We start from the raw sequence: 24,289 nt of genomic DNA, 5'->3' as shown, positions 1-24,289 counted from the left end.
AATGGCGGCAGGCGGCATAAAATACGCATTGTCATCCGTATAATAAGGAACCCAGCGGAAATGGGGCAAAGTGGGGGAACTCACCGGAAGGGAAGCCATTGGGGCTATTGTTAAACGGCAAATTCAAATATGGACTCGCCCATTGTGCGGGGCCATTGGAATATGTTACGGAAATGACAACTTAAATGGGTGCTGCTCCCATTTGGCCCATTTCCCGCTTTACTCCTCCGTCCGCGTATCCTTGAAAAGCACAATTCTGCATGATGGTTTTATAAACACAATTGGCTTTATAACAGACAGACATTTAGACAAGAGGGGCTATCTCACAGCTTGGCACTGCCCACTGGAATTGCGCTCCCGTTGCGCGTGAGTTCCATATCCACCGACGGCTGGTTCACCAATTTCCGGACCACATCGAACTTCGGGTTGTTCTTGTCTCGAACCAAGTCGAAGATAACGCTCTCACTAGTGGTGATCACACAGCCCGCTTGACGCAGGCGATCCAGGGCTAGATCTCGATCCTGGTTCAGCCTGGAGGAGCAACAGTCCGCCACTATGTACACGTTGATGTTCTGCTCGAGGAGATCGATTGCGGTCTGCTCGACGCAAATGTGGGACTGTTGAAATTTTGAATTTAAAGTTTTCGAATAAGAGTGTTTTTTTTACTAAACCCACCTCGAGGCCATATAACACGACATCTTCCGGCTTGTCATTGAAGATATCCTGGATCACAGCCTTGACTTCGGGAGTAAACATGCTGAATAGGGTTTTACCGGAGACCAGCTTGGCATGGCTCACATCCAGTTGGGCCACTGTTTTCCCTAGTTTTTCCGGATAGTGTTCGGTTACAATCAGTGGAACATCTAGAGCCTTTCCCGCTCGGGTCTGAAATTTTGTAGAGTTAATCTCAGAGGTTAAAGATAAGGATCAATATCAAATTCAAAGTTCAACCCACTAGTTTGTCGACGTTTTTGATCATGTTATCGAAGAGCGGCATGGCTGGTCGGAACTTTTCTTGAATGTCGCACAACAGGAAGAGCGTTTTCTTCGGGTTCAAGTGACAGCGTCGCAAGGCCATTTTGTTGTACAATATTTACTAGATTCGGTTTAGAAAATGCGCAATGTTCACTTGCTAAATAAACTGCAAATTGTAACAGCTGTTTACTACCAGGGGTACGAAAAAACGAAACGGTTGGCTTGATCGATACCGATACGAGTTGTGAGCAAAGCACTTATCGATTACCGAATGTAAGATTTAGTACATGACTGTAACTGTTATTCAAACTCCTAACTTTAATTATTTATTAGTTGCAATATTTCAGATTCAAGCTACGGAAAACTGAGGTCCACATAGACTAGACCACATAACCGACAGACTTAGTTAAAACGAAATCCTCATTTAATTTAACTTTGCCCACGGCGACATCATCAAGTAAATGTGTAATTACTTAAACGCCCCACTCCGCCTTCGCACAGGCAGCAGATTTATATTCATAAGCCAAGGCAACCTGGAATTCGAAGGCATTTATAATTGAATTCCTCGCCGGCACACCGACATTATAGTAATGAAGCCACCGGTCCAGTCAATTTCAATAAGGCAATCAAATGCGTGCAGTTTCAAAAACCACAAATGCGAAGCGGAGGAGGGGTAGACCAATCCCAATGCCATTGACATGCCCGAAATGAGTGTCCGGCGGGCAATCTCTTGGACATTCCCGGCACGTAGCCTCGATGGACCCGATACTTCTCCGGGCAAAGGAAGCCCACGATAATGGCCATGGCGAGTCGCATGCATATTTTAGTAATTTGCGCCGCCTTTTGTGTGCCACGCCCCTGCTGCCGCTCCGCCCCGCCCCGCCGCGCACGGTATTACTGGCCTACATATTTCATGAGACCCCAAGCCTGCGGATGCTGCAATTTGGGGGCCGAGGAAGAGAAACCTTAGTGGAACCACTCAAAAAGTAATCGAAATGTCTGAGACAAACACATGCGTACGCACCTGAATGGCACCTGTATTTGCTATTTGCCTGCGTTTCTGTATTCATGTCGGCTCTCCATCTCTCCATCTCTGCTCTATATTTTCCTAGTCTTCAAGAAAAGTCATCTTGATTTTCAATTTCGACGCCATTTGCGCTTCACCGGAATCGAGAGTCATTTGCATTTTCCTTCTGCTACACTTTCACCCGGGAAGTATCCGCACTTGCGGGCGAAATAGTGGTGCGTTACGTTGATGGAACTTCCGGTTTTCGATTTGGATAAAGCCTGAGACTTTTTTGAATACTTTGTATATTTGCATCTATAATGCTTACTTTATTGTATTGCAATGGCGTGGAAAAGGATAATTCGCAATGCATGAAAGCCAGATGCCATACTCAGCATACTCCCTTATCCCTTTTGCTACCAAATCTAGATGTAAGCCTAAAGCTCGTCTAGTCGAGAAGTGCTAATGCTAATAATAAGTCGACACAATTGACAAAAAGTGTTTCATCTACGAGGAAAGAGGAAAGAGGGCCAACAACAAAATGTCCCACCAGCAATTTGCTCGCATCCCAGCAGCAATTTATTGAATGTGAAAATTTAAAATTGTTCATTTGAGAAACAATTTGCGAGCGTAAGTAAGTCGAATTGCGTTCGTTTTGTTGTTTCAGAACTGGCAGCCATAAGTTCGAATATATGGCAATAAAAATCCAAGATGCTCGGGGAGCAGCAACAAGCGCCCGGGGAGTTTGTGCGTCTGACTGTCTGACTGTATTTTTATGTGATTTCTGAGGCCATCCCCCATCCTCCAGCTCCAGCTCCATCTGGGAGTCCTGGGGAAAGTGCTCTCATGCGATATCGAATGGAGGAGCGGGGAAAATGTTATGCCATTTATTTAGAGTATTCAAGTCTTTGAGCTCCGCTCTCCGTCCGCAGTGCCATTTGCAATTGTGCAATTTGCCCAATGAAATGTAAATGCGAATCAATTGTAGTTTTATTTGCAGTAATTCCTGATTCGACAAACTCGACTTGTGTAAACGCATTTCATTTGGAATATTCAGTTCCATTTGCATATTGCTGCCTGGCCCAACAATATGAATCTAAAGCCCCTAGTTAGTCACTTAGGTGGAGCAACTAAAAGAGTTGAGGTCTCGTGGCGGCGGAAAACACCGGAAAGCACTTTGCACGGGAGTGGGGCAAGCTTCCCGTGGCCCAAACATATGTGGACGCATATACATACATGGCAGGTACGTGAGGATGGGCTTTCGCCGATCCAATTTGATTTTCCCACCCGCGTGTGCCCTCTGTTTACACCTCTTGAGGTCGCCTGCCTCGCATGCATATCAACGATTTTCAAATTGGCGCCGAAATGATATGCCAAACTACACGGCGCAGGAGGAAAATGTTTCCTTCTCCTGGAAAACTCACTCACCCAGTGGGAGGAGCGAGAAGCCAGGTCCCCGGATTCAGGACCCCGGGTGACGACATGCAGCGACATCGACATCATCGGGGCACAGGGAGCTGGCTGGCGCTGGAGCTGGAGGTTGTCCTGTAGCTAATGCTTGTCACGTCTCCTTCAACATTTGACAAGGCAAATTCGCCGAATATTCCGCCCTGACTTCGGGGCCCACCTTTGTTTTTTTCGACGAAACGAAGAAAATGATTTTCACAGGTGAATTGGAAAGCGCGTAATGTCGTAATGTTTGACTTGCCGGCAGGCACGTTGCCAACACATGTCCTCGGGTCCTCACAAAGTCATCACTGAGAAAAAGAGGGAATTTCGGATTATGGGTTCCTTGCATATTAATAGACAAGACCAAAATATGGATCAAATAATTGGGAAGGGTAGTATGTATTTCTATAAAAAATCAACGAAAATGAAGGTTAATTTCGTGAAAAGACTTTGGAGACGCTGGACTTTAAGTGTACGCTCACGTGTCGCATCGAATTCGGCGGACTATGGGGCGTATGCGTATTCCACTTTTGCAAATTGGATGAAAATCTTTGGCTTTTCAGCAACGCAATCCTTTTGCCCCGTTCCGTGGCCATGTGCGATGCATCAGGCTGGAAATTGACATGTCTAACAGAGGGTTGCATTTCTCAAAAGGGCCGAAAGGGGGGACATCCAAAGGCAAGGGCGGGCCTTCCTCATTCATCATGGCATCACGGCACTAAGGCACCATGGCTCCCTGGCTCCCTGGTTCCCTGTCTCCCAGACATCCTGGCACGCCTGGCCATGTCACACAACATACGTATATGTTGTATGTGTTGTAAAAGGATATTCGGGGCCAGCAAGCAGCAGCAACAATTTCGAAGAAAAGGATTTACAGCGCAGATCCAACACCTACACACAAGACAGGACAAGTTCTTGGCAGCTTGCTCGTGTTTTCTATTTTGCCCGGATTATTTCTGTAAACTTTTGCCCACTCCCATTCCGGAAAACAAATTCAAACAAATTGGAGAGCTCGGCTCACCTTGTTGCCCATTAAAGGAGCTGAGCTGGGCATGTGTTACGGCGCCGACGAGTGCGAAATGTGCCCGTAACTCTTGGCCCCACGTTTTTATTGCCCCGGAACTTTAAGGAGATTGCCGGAATTCTCTCGCACTTGCTGCTACGTCTACATCAGCTTCCACTGAACTGAACCAAACTGAACTACTGGGCTGCTGTCATTGGGGGTCATTGGACCGTATGTCAAGCGGGCCGCATTTCCGGATTCCGTGTCTGTGTCTTGCAACTCCGGCGGAGTCTGCAAATAATCCCGGCTGAGTGGCCTGCTCGGAGACTCAACCTGGCTTTGATAGATGTGCACATAATTATGGCGGCTGCTCTGAATGGGCTCCCGTCTTTAAAGCGAGCAGCGTGGCCTGCTTAAAGGCCATATCCACATCGGGCCTTAATTAATGTTGCATAATTAACGGTGGCGCGGGGGCTGGGGAAAGGTAGCTTTGTAGCACAAAGTTAAAGCGCGGCAGAGAAAAACAAACCGAAAACAAAAACTTCTCTAAGCCTCTGCCGAACATAAAGCATACAAATTCTCACATCCTTGCCGAAGAACACGAAAAAATTGCGGCCGAGCTCAAAGGAAGCATGGTCCCAAAGGGCAAGCGGTGCCAAAGGCAAAAACAATGCCCGAAAGGGGCGTGGCCGGGCGGGAACTCCCACTTTCGGCTCTTTGTTGCTGACAGCCTTTTGGCCACCTTCGACTTGGGCGAGCGCCTTCAAATTGGCGCCAAGTTTTAATTATTCCATCATATTTATAAACTTTTGTACTTGCCTCGCAGACTCATTATGTGCGTCATCCAGCCACACTCACTCACTCACACACAAACACCCACCCACCCACACTAAGGCAACACAACATAGCACAAGGCACCCACACATACTCGCACTTAAGCTTGAGCTGCACTGAGAGAAATAGGGAAGCATAAATCAACGGGCAATGCTGTGCTTTAAGAGGTCACCATTAGTAACCTGAATCTTAAGTCATATAAAAACACTTTTAGATTTATTATTGCCATATGAAAACATTATTTCTTCCAGTGCACGGGGAAAGTGCCTTGTTGTTGCCGCTGTTTCCCACTTGTTTTTGTGTCGTATCACAATAATGGCTGGGCGACAACGGCAGGACAATGACGACGGCTGCTCCGTCCTGGCATCCTCCGCACCAGAAGGAGTAGGGTGCCAGGAGCAAGCGGCAAGGGGCAAGGATAGGGCGGCGGCGCGAGGCGTTACTCCATAAAAATGAACAACAGCTTTTTATTGCCAAACAATGGAGGCAAAGCAGCTCTAAACAACCAGAGCAGAGCAAAGTTCGACCTTTCCCCCCGGCTGGCGATCCAGTTTGCCGGAGCCCGAGTCCTTGTCTTTGTTCGCTCCTGCCGCCATTGGAAGGAGCATTTAATGAGGCTGTCGCATTATTGTTCAATTGTGCTTGGAACGGCTGAGCTGGCCAAGGAATTTCCAATAAATACGGCGGTGAAATGGAGAGAGTTGCTCTATAAAATGTTTATGGGCAAGTCGAAGGAGCGAATTAAATCAAGCATTTGTTTAAGTCAATCGAAGGCAATAGACCCTTTGATTGGTAGTTAAATGCAACAGACTCTGGCCGAATGACTAAGTGTGAGCTTGGGAATAGCTAAAATGTGTCAAATATATAACTTTAACCACTATTTTAAATCCCAAATTGGCACGGAAATAGACTGGCGGAAACGAGGTTGAATTCGGCCACCGAATAGTAGGACCTCCGCCGGAGGACTCAATTAATGGAATGGAAACGAGGAACATCCCTCCCCAAACCCATCTTCCCAAGCCACTCTTGCGCTGATGAAACTAATAACATGTCATCCGAGCTACGCACCAGGGCACACAGAGGCACCACCTCATCCCAGGACCTGTCAGGACCTCCCCGAACCCCCATCCCTCCCACTGGCGCAGCACTCAAAGGCTAAACGAGGCTCAGCGCTGACACTCAAAGCCGACAAGTTAAGCCTGTCGCACATGGCGATTAAGCGGCGAAGAAGAAGGCTCCTGCTCCTGCTCCTGCTCCTGCTCCTACTCCTGGCCTGGCTGTCCCCTCCTCCAGCCTCTCTAGATTAGCACTTTGTTGCAGTTGGAAAAGGCTGGAAGCCTGGACGCCCCAAACAGTACCCCAGTGCCCGAAAGTCGCGCCCCCCTTTTTCAAGGGCTTCGTTAGCCCGCCGGCAGTTTCTGTGCCCTCCAGGCTGCGGCCTCCACTACGTATGAGCAATATTGAATCGCAATGCAGCTGCAGTGACGAGGAAATGGCAAGGGAGGCAGGGGGAAAGGGAACGGATGGCAGAGCGGATCCACTGAATGTGCATAGTTAGAGTGATAAACTGCTTGGCACGGAAATGGCCCTGGAAATGGAAATGATGTCGAGTGTGCCTCTGTGCATAAAAAGGCCAATTAGAGGACGACCGAGTCGCACGTTTTCCGCCAGCCACTGAGCTAAATACCTAGGATCCACCCATCAGCTGGGAGGAGAGCAAATCCTCTTATCTAATAAATTTAACAAAATTATGTATACATGTTAATCTGCTTTGTGTTCAATTCGGCTTAAAATTTGTAAATAAATTTAGCAAAATACTCTTACTATTACGTACTCCGATTTCTCTCCGTGCATCTAAGACCACCTCTCTAGCGGATTTTTCCCAGTGCCTTTGGTAGGCGGCGCAGCGTACACTTGGCGACTGACAAATGCCAGATTTACGAGCGAATCTAACTTTTCCCGCCTACATATATACACTCGTCCTGAGTGTTTATATTTTAGGTTTCGGCCTAGGAATTTATGCTTGCAAGCAAACTTTAAATGAACATTTCGGGGCGGGGAAGGAAATTAAATAAGTTACATGTTCCAGCAGGCCGCTCCTCTCGGCATAATCAAAAGTTTTAAATGCATCATAAAAAAGAGGAACTTTCTTCCTTCGGTCAATTTGAAAACTTGCCGGTGACGTATGTGGGGATTTATGTGTTTTATTTACTTGCCAGCAGGCCAGCGGGCTTCTGTTTATGACAAATCTAGAGGCGACAGGTGGAGGAGATCTGTCAAACGCAGTAAAAGTGCCACTGTGCACATAAAAATATTTATGAGGCCGGAGTTTCAATATCGGCGGAGCAACAAAGGCAATAACAAGTGCGCATACATTTACCTGGCGAAATCGGGCGTGTCCTTGGCTCTTGAACTTGATGTGTGGGCACAGGATACAGGCTACGGCACATATCTTGAGTGACTGCCTAGCTGGCTTGTGCATTAAACATTGCTCGGGGAGACAGGCGAAATCTGTGCCACATAAATTATCTGACAAATGCTCTTAGCCCGACTTGATGTCGCTTTTATTGACAGTTTTTGGCGCTGTTTTGGGGCCAACTCATGCGTCGATACACCAAGTAAATGCGCCTGCCATGACGGGGCGAAAGGGGCCATAAAATTTCAATTATCGATAATTGCCCCGGGCCCCGGCCCATTCATAATGTAATTAAGGGCGGAGTGCACTGAATGCTGACGTTTCAATTAAATTACGAAAATCATTCCATACGAGCCGCGCTTAATATTCATTTCGCCGACGAGCCAGCGAACAAGACTGTTGCCTACTTCCCAGCGCCGAGCTTCGGTACACCAGTGCATGTGTGTAGGTGTAGGTGGTAGGTGAGGTATGGCGGTGTGGAGGTATTGGTGTCTGCGATCCGAGGGACTTCCCTGTGTGTGTGTGGGCCTGTCAAGTGTGCTTTGGCGCTGTCAATTACACACATCCTTCGGCTTATGAGAGTGTGTTCGTAGAAAGGGAAGGACACCGAGGAGCGGGCAAGGCGTTCTGGGACACCTGGGCGGGGAAACTGTGATTGCCGGCTTACGGGCTGCATCTTTTGTTATCTCGAGGACTTCAGACTGTAGCTCGTAATTAAATTATACTGCACTTATTGCCAGCTGCCAGATTTCACCCACCCCTATCCGTCATTCAGCAATCCTTTCCCCCTCTTAAAATATGCCCCGTCACGGCCAGACTTCAGTGGCAGCGCCACCGGCAATTGACCCAGTTAACTGGCCCGGGATGTCAGTTGCAATTGTCTCGGGCCTCGGGTCTCCGGCTTCGGATCTCGGATCTCGCAGCCCGGGTCGCCCACTTTCACTTCATCTAATTAAGCGACCTCTCAATGCGTGACACAATCCCCTGGCCCATAAATGAAAAATTAATCTCTTTGCCCGAACTGCAGCAGTTTGTCTGGCATTCATGGCGCGTCTTTCTTGGCCAACAAAGAAATCCGTTTGCTGAGAGGGCCAACTGCAGTTGCCACACTGAAAGAAAGTGGATATTCCGAGCTACATAAACAAAATCTATAAGAAATTAGGATCAAATTGACTGCGTCAGATTATTCCATGAACAAATATTTGGTGCTGTTCCAAAGCAATTTATATATGCTCTTATGAGAGATTATTAAAGTGTAACACGGAGAGTTCATCAGTGCTCAAATAATTAAAATAGTTTCACCGTTCCGGCGGATACCAGGAGGAGTGAGCCAAGGCACTTTACCTCGCTGACAGTAATTTAATTTGCCTGAGCAGGACAATAAGTGGGGAGTCCTTGCTGAGCAACTCTTTCCCCACTGCGGGGAGTTCGCGCGCTGAAACTTAAGTTTACGATCCAATCAAGAGCAGGACATAAAATAAATGCTGGCCAAGCAAAAGATGAAGAACTAGCGAGAGCCAGGATATGGACTCGAATGTATGTAGTAATGTATTGGAGACACTGACCGTAAAAAGCTGAGCAATAAAATTTGAAAGAAACAAGCCGAGGGAAGACGCCTGTCACGGTCTGCCGTTTTCCTCTGGCTAATGGCTTATGTAAGAGCCCGGAGCCCTGGGACAGGACCTCCGAAGGACCTCGAAAGGGTGTGAAGGCCTCCCGGGCCCGACGCCAGCCCACACAAACCCCAGCCAAAACAAACCCAAACAGCAACAGACGTAAGCGTCTTATTAGATTTTCGTGTGTACTTTACGCCGGGGAAAGGACTCGAGTGCAGGGCGAGTACCAGGAAAACCACGGCGACGCAGAATTGGCAGGACAGCACTCGCATTAACAACTTCATTAGGGCCCGAGCACACACAGACGCGGACACAGGGACTCGGAGATGGACAGGCTGACTGGGCAAACACACACGCTCACGCAGCAACACACAACAACACACAGCAACACACAACAATACACAACAACACACAGCTGCTAAACTCAACTGTGAAGTACATTAATTTTGTGGGCTTTGGCAACTGGCCATAAATCTTCGGCTTTCCTTGGGAACTGAGCGTCTATCTATATCATTGGAGGGCCAACTCGCATTGACAGCTGGATTGAATTGGGAAATGCAGCCTCGGCTGACATTTATGGGCCCCAAAAGCCGAGAACAATGCAGCGCTATCTCCCAGGACATTGGCTTCTTTGTTTTGAGAGCCAAAATTAATTAGTGCAGCCGGGTATCCGACAGAGAAACAATGTAGCCGCAGCAGCAATCGGCCAAAACAAATCAAATTACGGAGGAGCCAGCCACTGTTGACGGAGCATCCAGGGCTCCTTTCCCAGGACTAACGAATCAGGAGCAACACTTTCTGAGTGGAGGTCCGGTCCAGCCAGCTCTCGCATGTTGGCAGTGGAGCAACAAAAGTTGCATGCCGCAAATTGCCTTTTTCGTGGAGCTGGCTATAAAAATGCAGAAGGGCCAGGATGCCATGCGAACAGGAACCGCCAGCCAAAGGATAACAATTGGGAAATGATTATTCAAAACAGAAGCTGGGAGAGCTCAGTTGCCGGATATATCTTTGGGGCATGTGTGAGCAATCAATCATGCAAAGCGAGAGGTCTTCATTCATGTTCCCTGTGCTAACAAGAAATGTTTTAAGACCACAATTAATTAATAACATAATGCAGAAAGTCACTATTCAAACAATCAAATAGAACATTTCAGACACGTCACACATTTCCCTAATTAACATTAGAATCGGAGCTGCTCTTTACGCTTGAGTTATGTTCCGGATTATTGGGCTTGTAAGTTTGGGCATTACATCCATTCTTCATCCATTATTCCAGGGAAATGCTCGTACATTGCTGCCCACTCCTGGCCTCCCCGGCGTATACTTAATATTTGAGCAGGCAAGAAGGTTGCCGGCCATTATTTGTTCATTATTCAGTTGTTATCAGCTGAATCTCAGCCAGATCCAATATACTGCCGCCTCGGGGCTTCCGGCCCACTGCCTGCTGCCTGCTGCGGTCAAAGTTCGCATTCTGTGGGCACGTCTGCCCATTAGAGACAATAATTTTCTTTAAATTTGCCGATTAAATTGAGCGCAGCGAATTCGAGTGATATCCCAGCCCAATGCCAACCGCAAGTACGCAGTGTGTGTGCGAGTGTGTGTGCACGGGTATGCGGGTTAATGGGTGCTCTTAAAGCCAGACTAATGAATTTAGCCCGGTCCGCCGGAAATGCCAGTTTTAAATTGCGTGACAGAAGCGCTTTCAAAGGCAATTAGAAAGCGAGCGAGTGTGCGGCTTTTTGCTGCACACTTGGTCCCGAGTTAACAGGCCATGACAGAAATGTTTAGCATACATCTGGACTGGAATCCTTGTGAGTTGCCTTGCCCATACCCGCGTACAGGTCACGTGGCGCCATCAGCCGCAGCGGCACTGACGACTTCCGGGAAGCGGAAGCTGTAGCCGGCCCACATTATGGCGAATTAATGCGCCGTTATTAGACAAATGCATGACAAGCGATTCAATTAGGGCGCCATAAACTGTCGTCGGCTGGGCACATGCACACATCTACTTGTTGTGACACTCGGCTGGCATCATTATAGTCAACTGCAGGATGGCGCCGGACAATGCGCTCGCCTGCGGATAATCAAGCGCTCTTAATGATTTCACATTCTGTCCGGCGGGAAATTGCATTTCTGCCATCGATTGCCAGCTCTAGTTTCCACTCTCGCACACTCAGTCGCTCGCGGTGGCCATCAGAAAGCAATTTAATATTAAAATTTTCATAAATATTCAGTCAGCGAGTCGGCAGGACCTCGCTCGCATTGCCACGTTTGGCACGTTTGGAAGGGATTTTATTTCCCGATTTCCACAAGAACGACAGCCAGTGCCTTCTAACTCGACAGCTGCCCCGATTGATGGCCGTTTTTGATTCGGGCTATTAATTAACAATTCCATTATTGCAGATGTGCGAAAATTGGGCTTTAATTAAATTGCTCGTAATGCCGTAATTATTTCACGGACACACACACTCGCACTGTGAGTCCACATTACCCGTAATTAATGGGATTTTAGTTAAAAATACATTTTTGCTTGTAATAACGACATGGAGGCAAATACAAATACACCAGCATGTGCCTGGCATTTTCAATAAATTTAAGCACACACAGTTCATTAAATGCTTTACATGTGTTGGCTTTCCCCCAGACCCAAGCTCAAATTGTAGAAAAGTCAAGATGGAAAGTCACTGGCAGGGGGATGGGGGATGGGTTCTGGAAGCCCCTAATTTATGCAAATGCCTATGCCACAGTGGGCGTCTGTGGTGCTCTGGTGTGCCTGTGCACTTATGTAAGCCTCATCAATTTTCCATTGACACAAAGAAGAGTTCCCCAGCAATTGCGAATGTAAATGGGGCACCATAAAGTTCGTTAGGGCAGCTCCTCAAGAATGAAGCTCGACGAGTAGATGCTTTTCTGAAATGATTCACTTCAATCACCCAATTTGGTCTTAAATCTTTAAAGGTGTCTGATTAATTATTTCGCGCCTTTCGAAACCCTTCTGATTTTTCAGGAATAAGAAAAACCTTTAAAATAGTAGACTTTAAAAGGCATACTCTCTACCTACGGATGTTCCTTTCGCGACCTCAGCAATTAAGCGGCATGGGAACCGCACATTTAATCCCAGGAGTTGGGGAACATCCTCTCGACACATCCAGCAATCAGCATGAAGTCCCAGCGAAAAGCATTAGGCGTAATTACGAATTGGGCTCAAGTCCCGACTTTTGGATGCAATGAGCTAGACAAGTCCCCATCCCGATGGGATTAGACATGACTTTTGAATCGAAACTAAGTCTCGACTCCTCGAAGTGTGAAATTGCGGCTTCATAGACCCATCAATACGGCGAATCTGACTTAACCCGTAGCGTCGTAGTGTGGGAAATGATTAATGAAAGATATCGGGTGATAAGAAAAGCTGCAGAGGCGATAAGCGTGGGCGGGGAGCTATTTGCTGAGAGAGGGAAAGATAAAAGGCAAAGCTTCGCCATGCTATCTTATCAACAATTCAAATCCCAGGGGCTTCTGACTCTCCGCTCAAACTCGCTGGCCAAATGTATTTCAATGACTAACCCAACCAGTGCAAGACCAAAGCATTTTGCTGATAAATTTATTGGAAAAATCGACTCAGAATGTGTGTGAGCTTTTCCGCCACTCGATAAGATATGGAAGTGGCACTAGCTGCGAGCCATTCACCCACTCATTCAGTGCACCGAGAACCTTACGATGGCGAGTTTGGAAGTTGTAAGAGGTCTGACCTTTGCCCTGCTGCTGACGCAGTTGCTGGCAGCCCACGTCGCCCGGGCGGAAGTCATCGATGCGGAGGAGACGGACCGCTTCTGCTACCCGGAGTCCTCGAAGAACTCCCGGCGCTCCTGCGAGTGCAGCAACGTGAGTGCTTCTCCCTGGGGAAACCGAGCCCTGCGCATCGACTGCAGCTACAAGGACTACAAGGTGGCGGATCTCTCCCAGCTGCTGCCCCTGTACATTGACTCCCTGGACCTCTCCTGGAACGCCCTGGTCTCAGTACCGATCTTCACTAGCGACAGTCTGCACCAGCTGAACCTGAGGCACAACAACATTTCGCAGTTGGTGTCCGGCAACTTCAAGCAACTGACCAGTTTGAGGGAGCTGTACCTGGGCTGGAACAGCATTGGCAAGCTAGAGGCCGGATCTTTTGACGGATTGCCACATCTGCAGGTCCTTGACCTGGCCCACAACAATCTGCACTTGCTGCCCGGTCATCTGTTTGCCCCGCTTTTGGTCCTGGGCACCTTGGACATCTCTTGGAATCGGCGCTTCAACGAGTCTGGCGAGGATCTATACACCGGACTCGGGGTGAACTGGAAACTCTCCACCTTAAGACTGGACGCCTGCAGCCTAAATGATCTTAACTTGCCCGTAAATGCGCCGCTGAAAGAGCTTTCTCTCCGTCGAAACCAGTTGAAGCGGATTCCCACACAGCTGCCGGAGACCTTACTCCGCCTGGACATCAGCGACAATCTGCTGGAGGAGCTGCTGCCGGAGGACACGGCCAATCTCACCCAGGTGCGCCAGTTGTTTATCGAGGACATGTCGCTGCTCCAGAGGGTGGTGGCAAATACCCTGACCCACCTAGATGTCCTCGAGACATTGAGCTTCCAGAACAGTCGTCAGCTTAGCCATCTGGACCCGGAGGCCTTTGGACCCATCATGACCACCTCCTCCAAAAAAATAGCCCTGCGATCGCTGAGCTTTCGCGGCACTATGCTGCGCACCTTTAATTCCACGCTGGCGCCGCTTTTTACTCAGCTTGCCGAACTGGATCTCAACGGTCTGCCGCTGCAGTGTGACTGCGAGCTCGTCTGGGTGAAGCAGCTCCCGGTCCAAACCAACGGGCGCTGCTACAAGCCGGCCCGCATCCGCGGCATGCTGGTCACCTCAGCCCGCGGCGACGCCTTCAGCTGCGACACCTGGCCGAGATGGGCCTACGGCCTGGTGGTGCTCTCACTGATCGCCCTCAGCGCCGCGGGCATCTACCTGATCGTCATGGGACTGAGACCCCACCGGGGAGTCACCATGCGCCGCAAGGTGGGTGCCGGCAGTCCCTACGCCCGCGTCACCATCGAGCCCAATCGCCAGGAGAACCCCCACTAGATGTCGCCCAGTGTCCCAGTACCGCCTAAGTTCTTGTAGTCAATCTTGGAAAATCGCAAACAGAAAATGTAAAGAATTTTAATCTAGTGAAAGTTACATTTGGAATATATTTAAGAAAGTACCCATTCAACTCCAGATATATTAAAGACGTCCCAACTTGATATTGGGATGGAAGGCTACACCACGATCAGCTCCCAAAACATTCGATGGATGGGATGCGCTGTACTTGATCCTAATCCTAAGTGGCTGCTTTGACTGAAAGCGGTCGACGGTGTTTACATCGTATTCTTCCTGCAGAGCGCAGAGATAGGGGTAGCGCGGATTCCTTCCCGACCTGCATCCTGTGGCAGCCACGCCCACCTGGTAGACCTGCTCGTGGGGCATATTTCCGCGGGCAAAGTTACAGACGATGAACTGCTGGTGCCACAGCACGTGACTCTTCTGGCGGAGCACGCCGCATCCCATGTGGGTGGAGCTTTCCTGTATCAACTGCCGGAAACTGGTGATATTGCTAGCTGGATCGGCGACTTGCAGATCCTCGTTGGCTCTCATGTACTGGCCAAACCAGTTGGAGATCTTGTGGCGCAGCAGCTCCAAGTCGCTGTGCTTTCCCGCACTGAAGATCACGTGGCCCGTCAGCTGGCCCACGTGCTTGAATCGCCTGGTGTTGCGGCATCCATCGCCGGACAAACTGCACCTCTTGGCCGCCAGCTCCGCCAGCTGTGCCAGCTCGGGATCCCAGCGGACACTAGCCATTCGGTGGGCGGGTAAGAAGGCGGAGAGTCCGCCCGAAGCCACCTGGTTGCGATAGAAGTTTACCTGATGCACAATAAACGCCTGCAGCTGATTGCTGAGCGGGATTAGTCTGGCCTCCCTTCCGCAATCGAGGCCAAACGTCTGGATCGTATAAGGCATTTGATATTTTAAGAGGATCGGTATAGGGAATGCCACTCACCCCGTTGTTGTTGCACGCTACGTGGTCGGTGGAACGCGGACACCAGTGCTCCTGGCAATAGTCCCAGGAGTAGGCGGGAAAGGAGTTGAAGGAGACTATCACCAGGCAGGTGAACCACACTCTGATCGGAAACATTGTTGACTGTGGAAGGGAGGCCATTTACTCTGAAGTCCATCAGTACGAGGCCAGAAAATTACGATTTTCACGGCTTAATAATCCCAAAAATGCGAAAACAAATCTATAACACATACGAATGTTTTTAGATGATATATGGCTGGTCAAAGGAATAAACAGTTCATCTTCACAGTTACAAATGGTTTTTAAGTAGGCTTTAAAATATTAATTAATTTGTCCCCCTGCTCGCATTTAAGCCCAATTGAATTGATTTAAACCTGTCAATATGCCACTTGCGCTGAGTCCTTGGCTGGGGGTGACCAGAATTTATATGCCCGACCCACTGGCAGCACTCCATTGTGCGCGGCATTAATAATAATAATAATACAGTATGTAATAGTCGCGTCATAAATACTCGGACCAACAGCTTCAGCTGCGAGGGTGCCGAGAGATTTACGAGCCTCGCGAAGCTGGAATTCGCATAAATAAATATTATTTGTATCGCCTCTCCCGTCTGGACACCCCACCCACCAGTATGGCGCGAATTATTAATTTCGATATCTGACTGGCAATTATGGTGCCCAAAATGGACGGGCATTCTTTTTCACTCATGAATTAGTTAATAGGGGATCCGAAAAATGTGGATTGCTCATACCAGCACCACAAGTTGCAGGTGCGTCCCTTGCAGCTCATGATTAAAGGATAAATGTTGTTCAGGAGCCATTCTAAATTATATTCAGAGCTGAAGGAGAAGGAAATTAAAGTAAGAGCTAGTTTTGCCGTATCAGTAGAAACGTTGTTGTAAATCCATCCCTCGATGCCCTATAATCCGCATTTCTATGGCCAGTTGTGGGGCAATTATTGACAAGTAATTTGCATTTCACTACGACAATCTATCAATGACTAGCTCGTCATCGGCGACGCCTGTGCATATTAATTGTGGGCCATTTTCACGCCGTCTGTGGGCCACAGCAGAAGCCAAAGGCAAAGGATGCGGTCTCTCCTGGCGCCTGCGTCCTGCGTCCGTGTGCCAGTGGCCCAGTGCCACGAGTTGCATGCCACTCCGAAGGCGAGTCCGAATGCGAGGCTGAGTCCGAACCGAATCCGAATCCGAGCCCAACGCGGAGCCACCAGCATCCGGAGGCGGGCTGTGTGCCAGTTGGAATTGGTGCGTCGAGGCGAGTGGACGCGCTGGCGGATGATTGATGCGAACATTGCGTATACGTCGTGTGTGCGGTTCAAACGTTTGGCGGTTGTGTGTGTGGACTGGGAAGCTGGTGAGCTGAGGAGCACTACCTAACTCGAGGACCCGTTAATTGTGCGCTTGACGGTCTGGCATTGGCCGTGCGAATTATAAACCGCTTTCGAGTTCCGCCGGCCGATGTTGTCCTGGCGCTCGTCAATGAATTATAATGTCCTAATACCAATTGACAGGGGGAGCAGCGTGGGGGCATGAATAAAATATCAAAAGCATTTTGAGCTCCCAGCTCTGGCTGGCGTTATCATCGCGAATGAGCAAGGGCAATTCTCCGGTGTGCCGATGCTTAAGTTGATTTCATTGCTCGTATCTGGGCGAGCACACATCCCCTTTGCATTATTAAATATTCAGCGTTTATACGCAACAACAAAAAGTCGTTGCTCTTGCTTTCGCCCTTTGCCCCATTTTTTCCCATCTCGTCTTTTCGGCGAATCTCAAGCTGAGAAGCAAAGCAATCCTAATGTACATTGACAGCGTGGTCGGAGAGGAAGCTCCTACTGGGCCATGTCGCCAGACGTCTATATCCACATCCACATCCACATCCGGATTCGCCCAGCGGGCTTAGCGAGTCATGTTTACTTAATGGATACGCCCGGCAACTATTAAGTGCTCCCCAACCGCTCCTTCGCCTCCAATTTACCATCTAAGCAGGGCGGGGCGAATGTTAGATTCAATATGGTCCTGCCAGTTAGCCACATTGTCTGAATGTGCAATACAGCCACGGCTGCAGCTAAGCTCGCTGGCGGAGATTAGGAGCACCCTGCTAGAGCCATTATACGCACTTATTATCATTATTATCCTGGAATTACCCCACCAGAAATACTGAGCCCAGAATTACGGACTTCACCGTCCCCGGGGACGGCAACCTGCATTGGTTTATCGCGCCGGCCCCATCTCCAGACCATTACCCTTCCCACAGGACAACAAAGGCATTCCGCGCAGGACTCGCTGCGTCCAGATTCCTTTGCTTTCCTTTTTAATTTTAATGCGAATCTTCCTGCTGCAGGACAGCGGCTAAGGCGGCAAAGGGCGGCAGGTGAGAGCAGTGAAAGCGGAGCCCCAGGCAAAAACCCAGAAAGAATTGAGCCAAGTTGAAGAGCGAGCAAGAAACCCCGCCAGCGGGCGGTCCAACAGCCAACTTCATTTACGTCTGAAACGCAGTTGAAATAAACGACTTCACGACACTGGCGGATTTCCTAAAAAGTAAGTTAAGCCTATGCCACCACCTGTCATCCCTCACCCATCAACCAACCACCCACCACCCACGCCAATCCTCACCTGCACTCGCTCTCGGCATTCCGGAGCAGCTCATTAGGCCCGGGTGTCGGGGAAAGCTGGGAAAGTTCCAAAGACGGTACACGGTAAATAATAAAGCAATACAATTGGAATATCCATTAGGTTATGTTTCATCACTATAGTCACATAATTATATTTGAGCTTACTCAATATAAAATTAGAACATATTTAATACAACATAATGCTCCTAATCAGTTGCCTATTCTATGTTATTGACTTATGAGGCCCACAAAATATATTTCAAGCTAATATTTTCTGAGAAAAGCTCCAAGTCCATATTAAATTGAAGCAATTAAATATATAGAACACTTATCCAGTTAAATGAATCGTAATTTAATGGTTTCGAGCACAACGTGATTCCAAGTTCAGCGCGCAAGCGAAAGTATCGAGTTGATTTGGCTTAGACAGAAGTTCTTTGAGGCCGAAACCCCGTATTTTCCGCCATGTAAGAGCGCCCGTGGCCAAAAGGCCAAAGTGGGCGGCAGCCAAAGAGGATTGTGCTTTTGGCCAGTTGGCATTGTTTCAACTCGGAGGCGGATGTGCCGTCGGAGGCGGCATTTCTGCTCCCGCCACTCGCATTCCGCGCATCCGAGCCAAGTTCCCGCATTCCAAGCCGTTTCCTGCCTCCCGTCCGCCGCCTTCCATCCACCAGATATTTACAATTGTCGAGGGCGGCTAATTAAATTTCACAGCGTGGGCTTGGACGAGCTCAAGCGATTCATTTGGCCTACTGCGGAGCACCCGCCTTTGTTTATGTTGCACCTACGGGCGGAATCGGGAATCGGTAGTCCGGAATCCGAAGCCCGGATGCAACTGGCAGCACTGCATGTGGCTGTGCGGGGAGGGGGTGGGATGGGGTGCCCGAGGGTTTAGGAATGGCAACAGCTGGCGGCGGAGAAATATTAAAAGTTTTTACCTACGGCTTCCTGCCAGCTGCCACATGCCATATCCTCACTCGGCTGGTGGCGGGAAGGGGGATCCCCAACCCAGCGAGGCCCAACACCAGGGAACCAAACCGAAAAATGTCACACAAATGTGGACCAAAGCGATTTATGTGCAGCAGCTCAGTTATGACAATGCCAGCAATGCAAATTCACGCTTGGCCAACCGAATGTGCATTAGACAATAATACTGGAAGTGGGTGTGCCACCCATATGTGGCACGTACATGTATATGCTAGCCAGGATCTTGCAGCCAGGCCGACAGAAGCAGCAAGGACGAGCCAGGACCAACCAACAGAAACTCGATTGCCATCGCATAAACAAAAATGTTGCAGAAATTGCTGTAATGCGGCGGAGCATTAAATAAAAACCGAAAATAAAATTATGTTTATTTTCCCCATCTCAACGCAAGTGTGTGTGTGCGAGTGTAAGTGTGTGTGTGCTTGTGTGTGGCTTCTGGAGGAGGTCTTCAGAAACTTGCCAACGACACAAGAAACTTTCTCTTGAAGCACTCTCCAAATTATGCTTTTCCTTCTTGTTTTCCTTATGGGGGAAACTTGCTTACACCGAATTCAAGAGACGTTAACAACGTTTTTCCCGAGCTGGGACGCAGGGGGGGCTGGAGAGGCGGGGGCGGCTGGTTCGTATTTATATACAAGCTCTACAAGCTGCGATAAGCGAAAGGAGAGCACATTCAGATGGGGCTCAGATATTTGACTACGAGGGAACAAACAATGTCGGGCGATTCAATTACATAGTTTCGAAACACGGAGACTTTAGCATCCTGGCCATTGTGACATTATAGGCCATTAGGGCATCTTAAAGTTGGGATTTGATTAAGGACTTGCATCGGCTGAATGTTAAAGTGCATATTATCCTTTTGCTGGAAGCTAACTCACATTGATGATCCAGCAAATTTTCCAAGGACGAAGAAGCAAGCAAATAAGACAATTTTTCAATACTTATAATTATCCATTTGTCACCGCTTTTCTGTCGATGATTGAACGCCAGGACTTGGAATTTTCAGCAAAGTGTGCGCATACACGAGGGAAAACACTTGACACACAGCCATACGAACGCTATCGCTTCGTGCTTATCGCAAAACGCATCGCAGCAAGGGCAGAAGGCGTAGGAGGAGCTGGGAAAGCTGGAAAAAGGGAAAGCCAGAGGGAAAACTCGTGTGCGACAGTTTGCCATTGTGCCAAATTGTTAATGCTCAGCATTCTCGGCTCGCCTTCTCCTTTTGGCCGCTGCCTCGTCTCATTGTTCCTGGCATTATCATTGTATCGTCGTCATCGCTGTTATTCTCCTATTCGCCTGCTTTTCCCGCACCCTTCCTTTTTATTTCGTTCGCTCTGCCTTCTCTGTTTTTCTTTTTTATATTTTGCGTCTGCCGGGAAAATGTAATGCTTCTGGTGGCGTCTGGCGGTCGCGGCGCCAAAGTTTCTTTATGACCTCTGCTCTGTATCGGGGATAACACCCCACACATACCACATTTATATATGTATATATATATAGTATCCAGGCCACATTTGTGTGGGTGAATTGATTGATAAGGTTGCTGTGAACAAAACAGAAACAGGAGTGGCAACAGAACGCAGTCGTAGAAATAGCTCTGCTGGTGTCGCCACAGTTTATGACGTTTTCCAGATTACGCATACGCAGCGCTGGCATTTGAAGATTACGCATACGCAGCGTTGACAAGGCAAGCAGCAGGCAGGCGGAACTCGAATGCAGCCACCCAAAAACCGAAGGAGAGTCTCGAAACATGACGCTGCCGGCGGCTAGCTGCGAAACTGAGAAGCTGGGAAACTGGGAAGCTGGGAAACGAGCAAACTTCGGCCATAAAACGAACGGCCAGAACCGCAAAGCGTTTGCTTAGTTATCCCCGCCAGCATCTCGCAAACTTTTCGCTTTAATTCCACTTTCCGCTGCCTTTGCCTCATTTTTAAGCAAATATTGTGGTAGACTTACACACATCCACTTCCACTTCCACGTCCATGTGCGATTGCCGCCGGCCTATTTGCTCCTCCACATGTGACTCAATCCGACCAGTTTTGCATGGGCAGCATTGTTGCAGCGAGGACGACAACAAGGCTGCCAATAAAAAACATCCAACTAATTTGAAGCGCGTTGAAAGTTTTACGAATCTCGAGGCCCCAAGTTATATGCAACTAATTACGTGCGTTACATTGTGCGAATGGTAATGGGGGTGTGGATGTTTGCACGGCCATATCTGGTAATTGCCTTCGCCTTTTTACGGCCCTGGGGTCTTAGCCTAATGACCATAGGCGTGCTCCGGACTTGACCACCGTCACCATGGCCATCAATAGATGCAGAAAGTTGGGCCAAGTTCTTCAAGCTAATCAGATTTACAGGCCAAGTGGATTGCCAGTACGGCGCTGTAAACGTGGCTTACAAAGTACCACTAAATGTAAAGAGCTGAAACTAAGCAGGTTAGCACAGTATTACTGCAGTTGTAAAGTCGTAAAGTAGATGAAGTGCAGTGGGATATGGTTTGTAATCAAAAGCAACCCACTTTGAGTTTCCCAGGGTTATGGAAAACGTTCCTTTCGGAAAACAGAACGCCAAACACTTCTGACCGATTTCTGCTTTTTAATGGGCCAAAGACTAACTAACTTCACTCGGTTTTTCAGTTTAGCCACCTCAGTCACCGCGAATTTCGAATATATATCTTGCAACACAGTTTGATGTTAATTATCTGACTTTGCTGCACAGCATATTTGTGACAGACTATTGCGGGGTGTGAAAATCGAAGGAGGAGGGAATCTTTTCCCTTACCAGCCATCGTTTTTCCTGCCCTGCGACAGTGAGTTTATGCCACGAGTGTAATATAATTCATATTGTACCGAAAAATTTTAATGCCGCCTGAAAAATACCTCCCAATAAATAATCCTTAATGTGCCGTGTGTGTGAGTGGGTGGCTGTGCTGGTGTGCGAGTGGGCGGGAGGGCGTATGTGTGGCTGGTGACGCCGCCCAGCAGCCACACCCCCTGTTATTTTATGCGGTGTAACCGCAACACATACAACCTAGGTGGTTGGACGAGGCCATCATGTCCTGACAGTATTATGACGTTGCTCGTCGCCCACTCCTAACCCGGAATCTCTGCCCGTGACATGGACTTTAAAGCCGGAGGACCCAGGGAAAACAAAGCGAATGGAGAATGAAACATGGCCGCGACAAATTTGTCAGCACAAGGGTGTCCAGATGAAATAAATGGCCCGTTTTTGTTTCGTTTTCTCTCGCTTTATTAATATTTATGTGTGTCTGGGGGCGTGTTTTTAATTAAGCGGGTCCACGGGACTCCAACTTGCACCAGAACAGCTCCCGGGGCATCAGTCGGAAGCCGGAGATGCTGCTCATCATGTCCGCCGGAGTGCGATCCGTGGGCTTCAGGTTGTAGCGCAGGACCAGCTGGAAGATCAGGGACTTCACCTCCATGAGAGCCAGCCGGTTGCCGATGCAGCTTCGTTGGCCCACTCCAAAGGGCAGGTACGTGAACTGCCGGATCTCGTGCTTGTGCTCCTCGTCAAAGCGCTCTGGTCGGAACTCCTCGGGTTCCGGGAAGTTATCCGGGTCGTGATGAAGTGCCCCCACGTTAATGTGCACTAGGTCGTCCTCCCGCAGCTTAACCACTACCTCGCCCTCCTCGTCCTTCAACTGGAAATCAGACCCACACATTCGATCCACGATGAACGCCGGTGGCCACTTTCTTAGCGACTCGGACACCACGCAGTCAAGATACTTCATGCCCATCAGGGTGTCGTAGTCTAGTGGCTTTTCACCCAACTGCTCCTTTACGGCCCGGATCTCCTCGAGCAATTTATTCTGCACTTCGGGATTCATCATGAGTTCGTAGCTGGTGAAGCTGAGGCAGGTGGCCACCGTTTCGAATCCCGCCGAGAAGAACAAGAGGCACTGGGCAAGTAAGTCGTCATCGTTGAATTCGGCCCTATCCTGCTGTGCTCCACTCTCCTCTGATCCTTCTTGCTCTGCCTTAAACTGTCTCTGGGCCTCCATCAGCAGATGAATCATATCGGGCCGCACGATACTCTGCTCCTTTCGATACTTCATGGCACCGAAGACCAGCTTTTTGAAGTAGTCCACGTTGTTCATGTCCATCACAGGGACCCGGAGTGCCTAGAAGAAAGGAAAGATTTAACAACTTCCATAAAGACCTGAGAGGTCATAGCTTACCTTCATCACTTTTGGCATCAGAATGTATAGCATTACTTTGAGTCCGCCCCAGAAAGTAAACTCCGAGATGCGCTGGCCGATGGAAAAGAACTCGTTGTTGGGATCCTTGAAGGAATTCACTTGGATGCCAAAGGCAGCCGTCGCGATCACGTCGTTGGTGTAGCGCGTGAAGAAGTCCTTTAGCTCCAGTTCGGAAGTGCCGGCATCCAGTTGGCGCTGCACGAAGTCCACCGCCTCTACATTGCAGAAATGGATGAGCTCGAACATCTGGCGGATCTTGAGGCTGGTGAAAGTGGGCGTCAGGGTGTTGCGCATTTGCTTCCAGCGACGATCCCGCAGACTGAGCAAGCTCTTGGAAATCACGCTGGTATCGTTGAATCCATCAGTTATTCCCTTGCGATGGTTGCTGAAGGTATCGAAGTTCTTGATGCCCACCTGGCGAATGAGTTCCGGGTCGGAGAGATAGTATAGGGGATCCCGCAGGTTGTAGACTCCATAGACCTTGTGCTGCTTCAGACGCAAGTGCAGGTCGATGCTGAAAGAAACGGTAAAACGTAATTAGAAGGAGCTAAAAGAGGGTCGTCATATATACTTACCTATGTTTTATGTACGACTCTTTACCCATCAGCACCGACCACGGAATATTTCCCAGCAGAGGAATGGGCTTTTCGTGGGCCACGCCCCTCTTCGAGAAGTATCCGAAGGTGTAGACGGACCATTTGTACAATAGCAAACCGATGAAGGCCACGAATATCGACAACTCCACGAAAACCATGACGGGATTTTGGGGATTGAGAGTGGGAGTAGGGAGTAGGGGACTCTAATCGAGCTGCGCAGCGCGCGGAGGTTCCCGAAAATTCAGAGAGCGACTTCGCCAGTCAACAGACGGAACGCCACTGAAATAAACAATGCGCGCTCTTTCTGTATATATATAGAAGCTATCTCGGAGAGAGATACTATAGGCTCATATATAGCGGGAGAGAAAAAACCGGCGAAAAGTGTGAATGTGTGTATGAGTTTACCTGATTAAGCGAAAAAAACAAACATTAAGAGAGTGGGTTTACTTATCAATTAGCATTG

General features: G+C 48.8%; 4 protein-coding genes across 4 annotated transcripts; 1 reads left to right on the top strand and 3 right to left on the bottom strand.

Annotated features, from left to right (window-relative positions):
- Positions 1 to 254: 254 nt before the first annotated feature.
- On the bottom strand, positions 255 to 1,165 carry LOC117136314 (isochorismatase domain-containing protein 1). The gene is made up of 3 exons (XM_033297162.1): positions 956 to 1,165; positions 676 to 885; positions 255 to 617 (listed from the first exon to the last, which is right to left on the bottom strand). Exons 1-3 carry the CDS (start codon positions 1,076 to 1,078, stop codon positions 324 to 326), a joined length of 627 nt encoding a protein of 208 aa, XP_033153053.1. The 5' UTR covers positions 1,079 to 1,165; the 3' UTR covers positions 255 to 323.
- An 11,692-nt stretch (positions 1,166 to 12,857) lies between these two features.
- On the top strand, positions 12,858 to 14,447 carry LOC117138006 (vasorin). The gene has a single exon (XM_033299808.1). The coding sequence runs from the start codon at positions 13,017 to 13,019 to the stop codon at positions 14,424 to 14,426; it is 1,410 nt and encodes a 469-aa protein (XP_033155699.1). The 5' UTR covers positions 12,858 to 13,016; the 3' UTR covers positions 14,427 to 14,447.
- Positions 14,448 to 14,488: 41 nt separating this feature from the next.
- Positions 14,489 to 15,518, bottom strand: LOC117138007 (antigen 5 like allergen Cul n 1). The gene is made up of 2 exons (XM_033299809.1): positions 15,382 to 15,518; positions 14,489 to 15,323 (listed from the first exon to the last, which is right to left on the bottom strand). Exons 1-2 carry the CDS (start codon positions 15,514 to 15,516, stop codon positions 14,568 to 14,570), a joined length of 891 nt encoding a protein of 296 aa, XP_033155700.1. The 5' UTR covers positions 15,517 to 15,518; the 3' UTR covers positions 14,489 to 14,567.
- Positions 15,519 to 22,242: 6,724 nt separating this feature from the next.
- LOC117135531 (cytochrome P450 9c1) lies at positions 22,243 to 23,984 on the bottom strand. Its single transcript, XM_033295800.1, has 3 exons — positions 23,806 to 23,984; positions 23,210 to 23,744; positions 22,243 to 23,152 (listed from the first exon to the last, which is right to left on the bottom strand). The coding sequence occupies exons 1-3, from the start codon at positions 23,982 to 23,984 to the stop codon at positions 22,298 to 22,300; spliced, it is 1,569 nt and encodes a 522-aa protein (XP_033151691.1). The 3' UTR covers positions 22,243 to 22,297.
- Between the last annotated feature and the right edge of the window lie 305 nt (positions 23,985 to 24,289).

The sequence above is a fragment of the Drosophila mauritiana genome, chromosome 2R (genome assembly GCF_004382145.1).
Source record: "Drosophila mauritiana strain mau12 chromosome 2R, ASM438214v1, whole genome shotgun sequence".
NCBI classification, from domain to species: Eukaryota; Metazoa; Arthropoda; class Insecta; order Diptera; family Drosophilidae; genus Drosophila; species Drosophila mauritiana.
The sequence above is the reverse complement of the archived record's forward strand: the minus strand, read 5'-3'. Positions and strand labels throughout refer to the sequence as shown.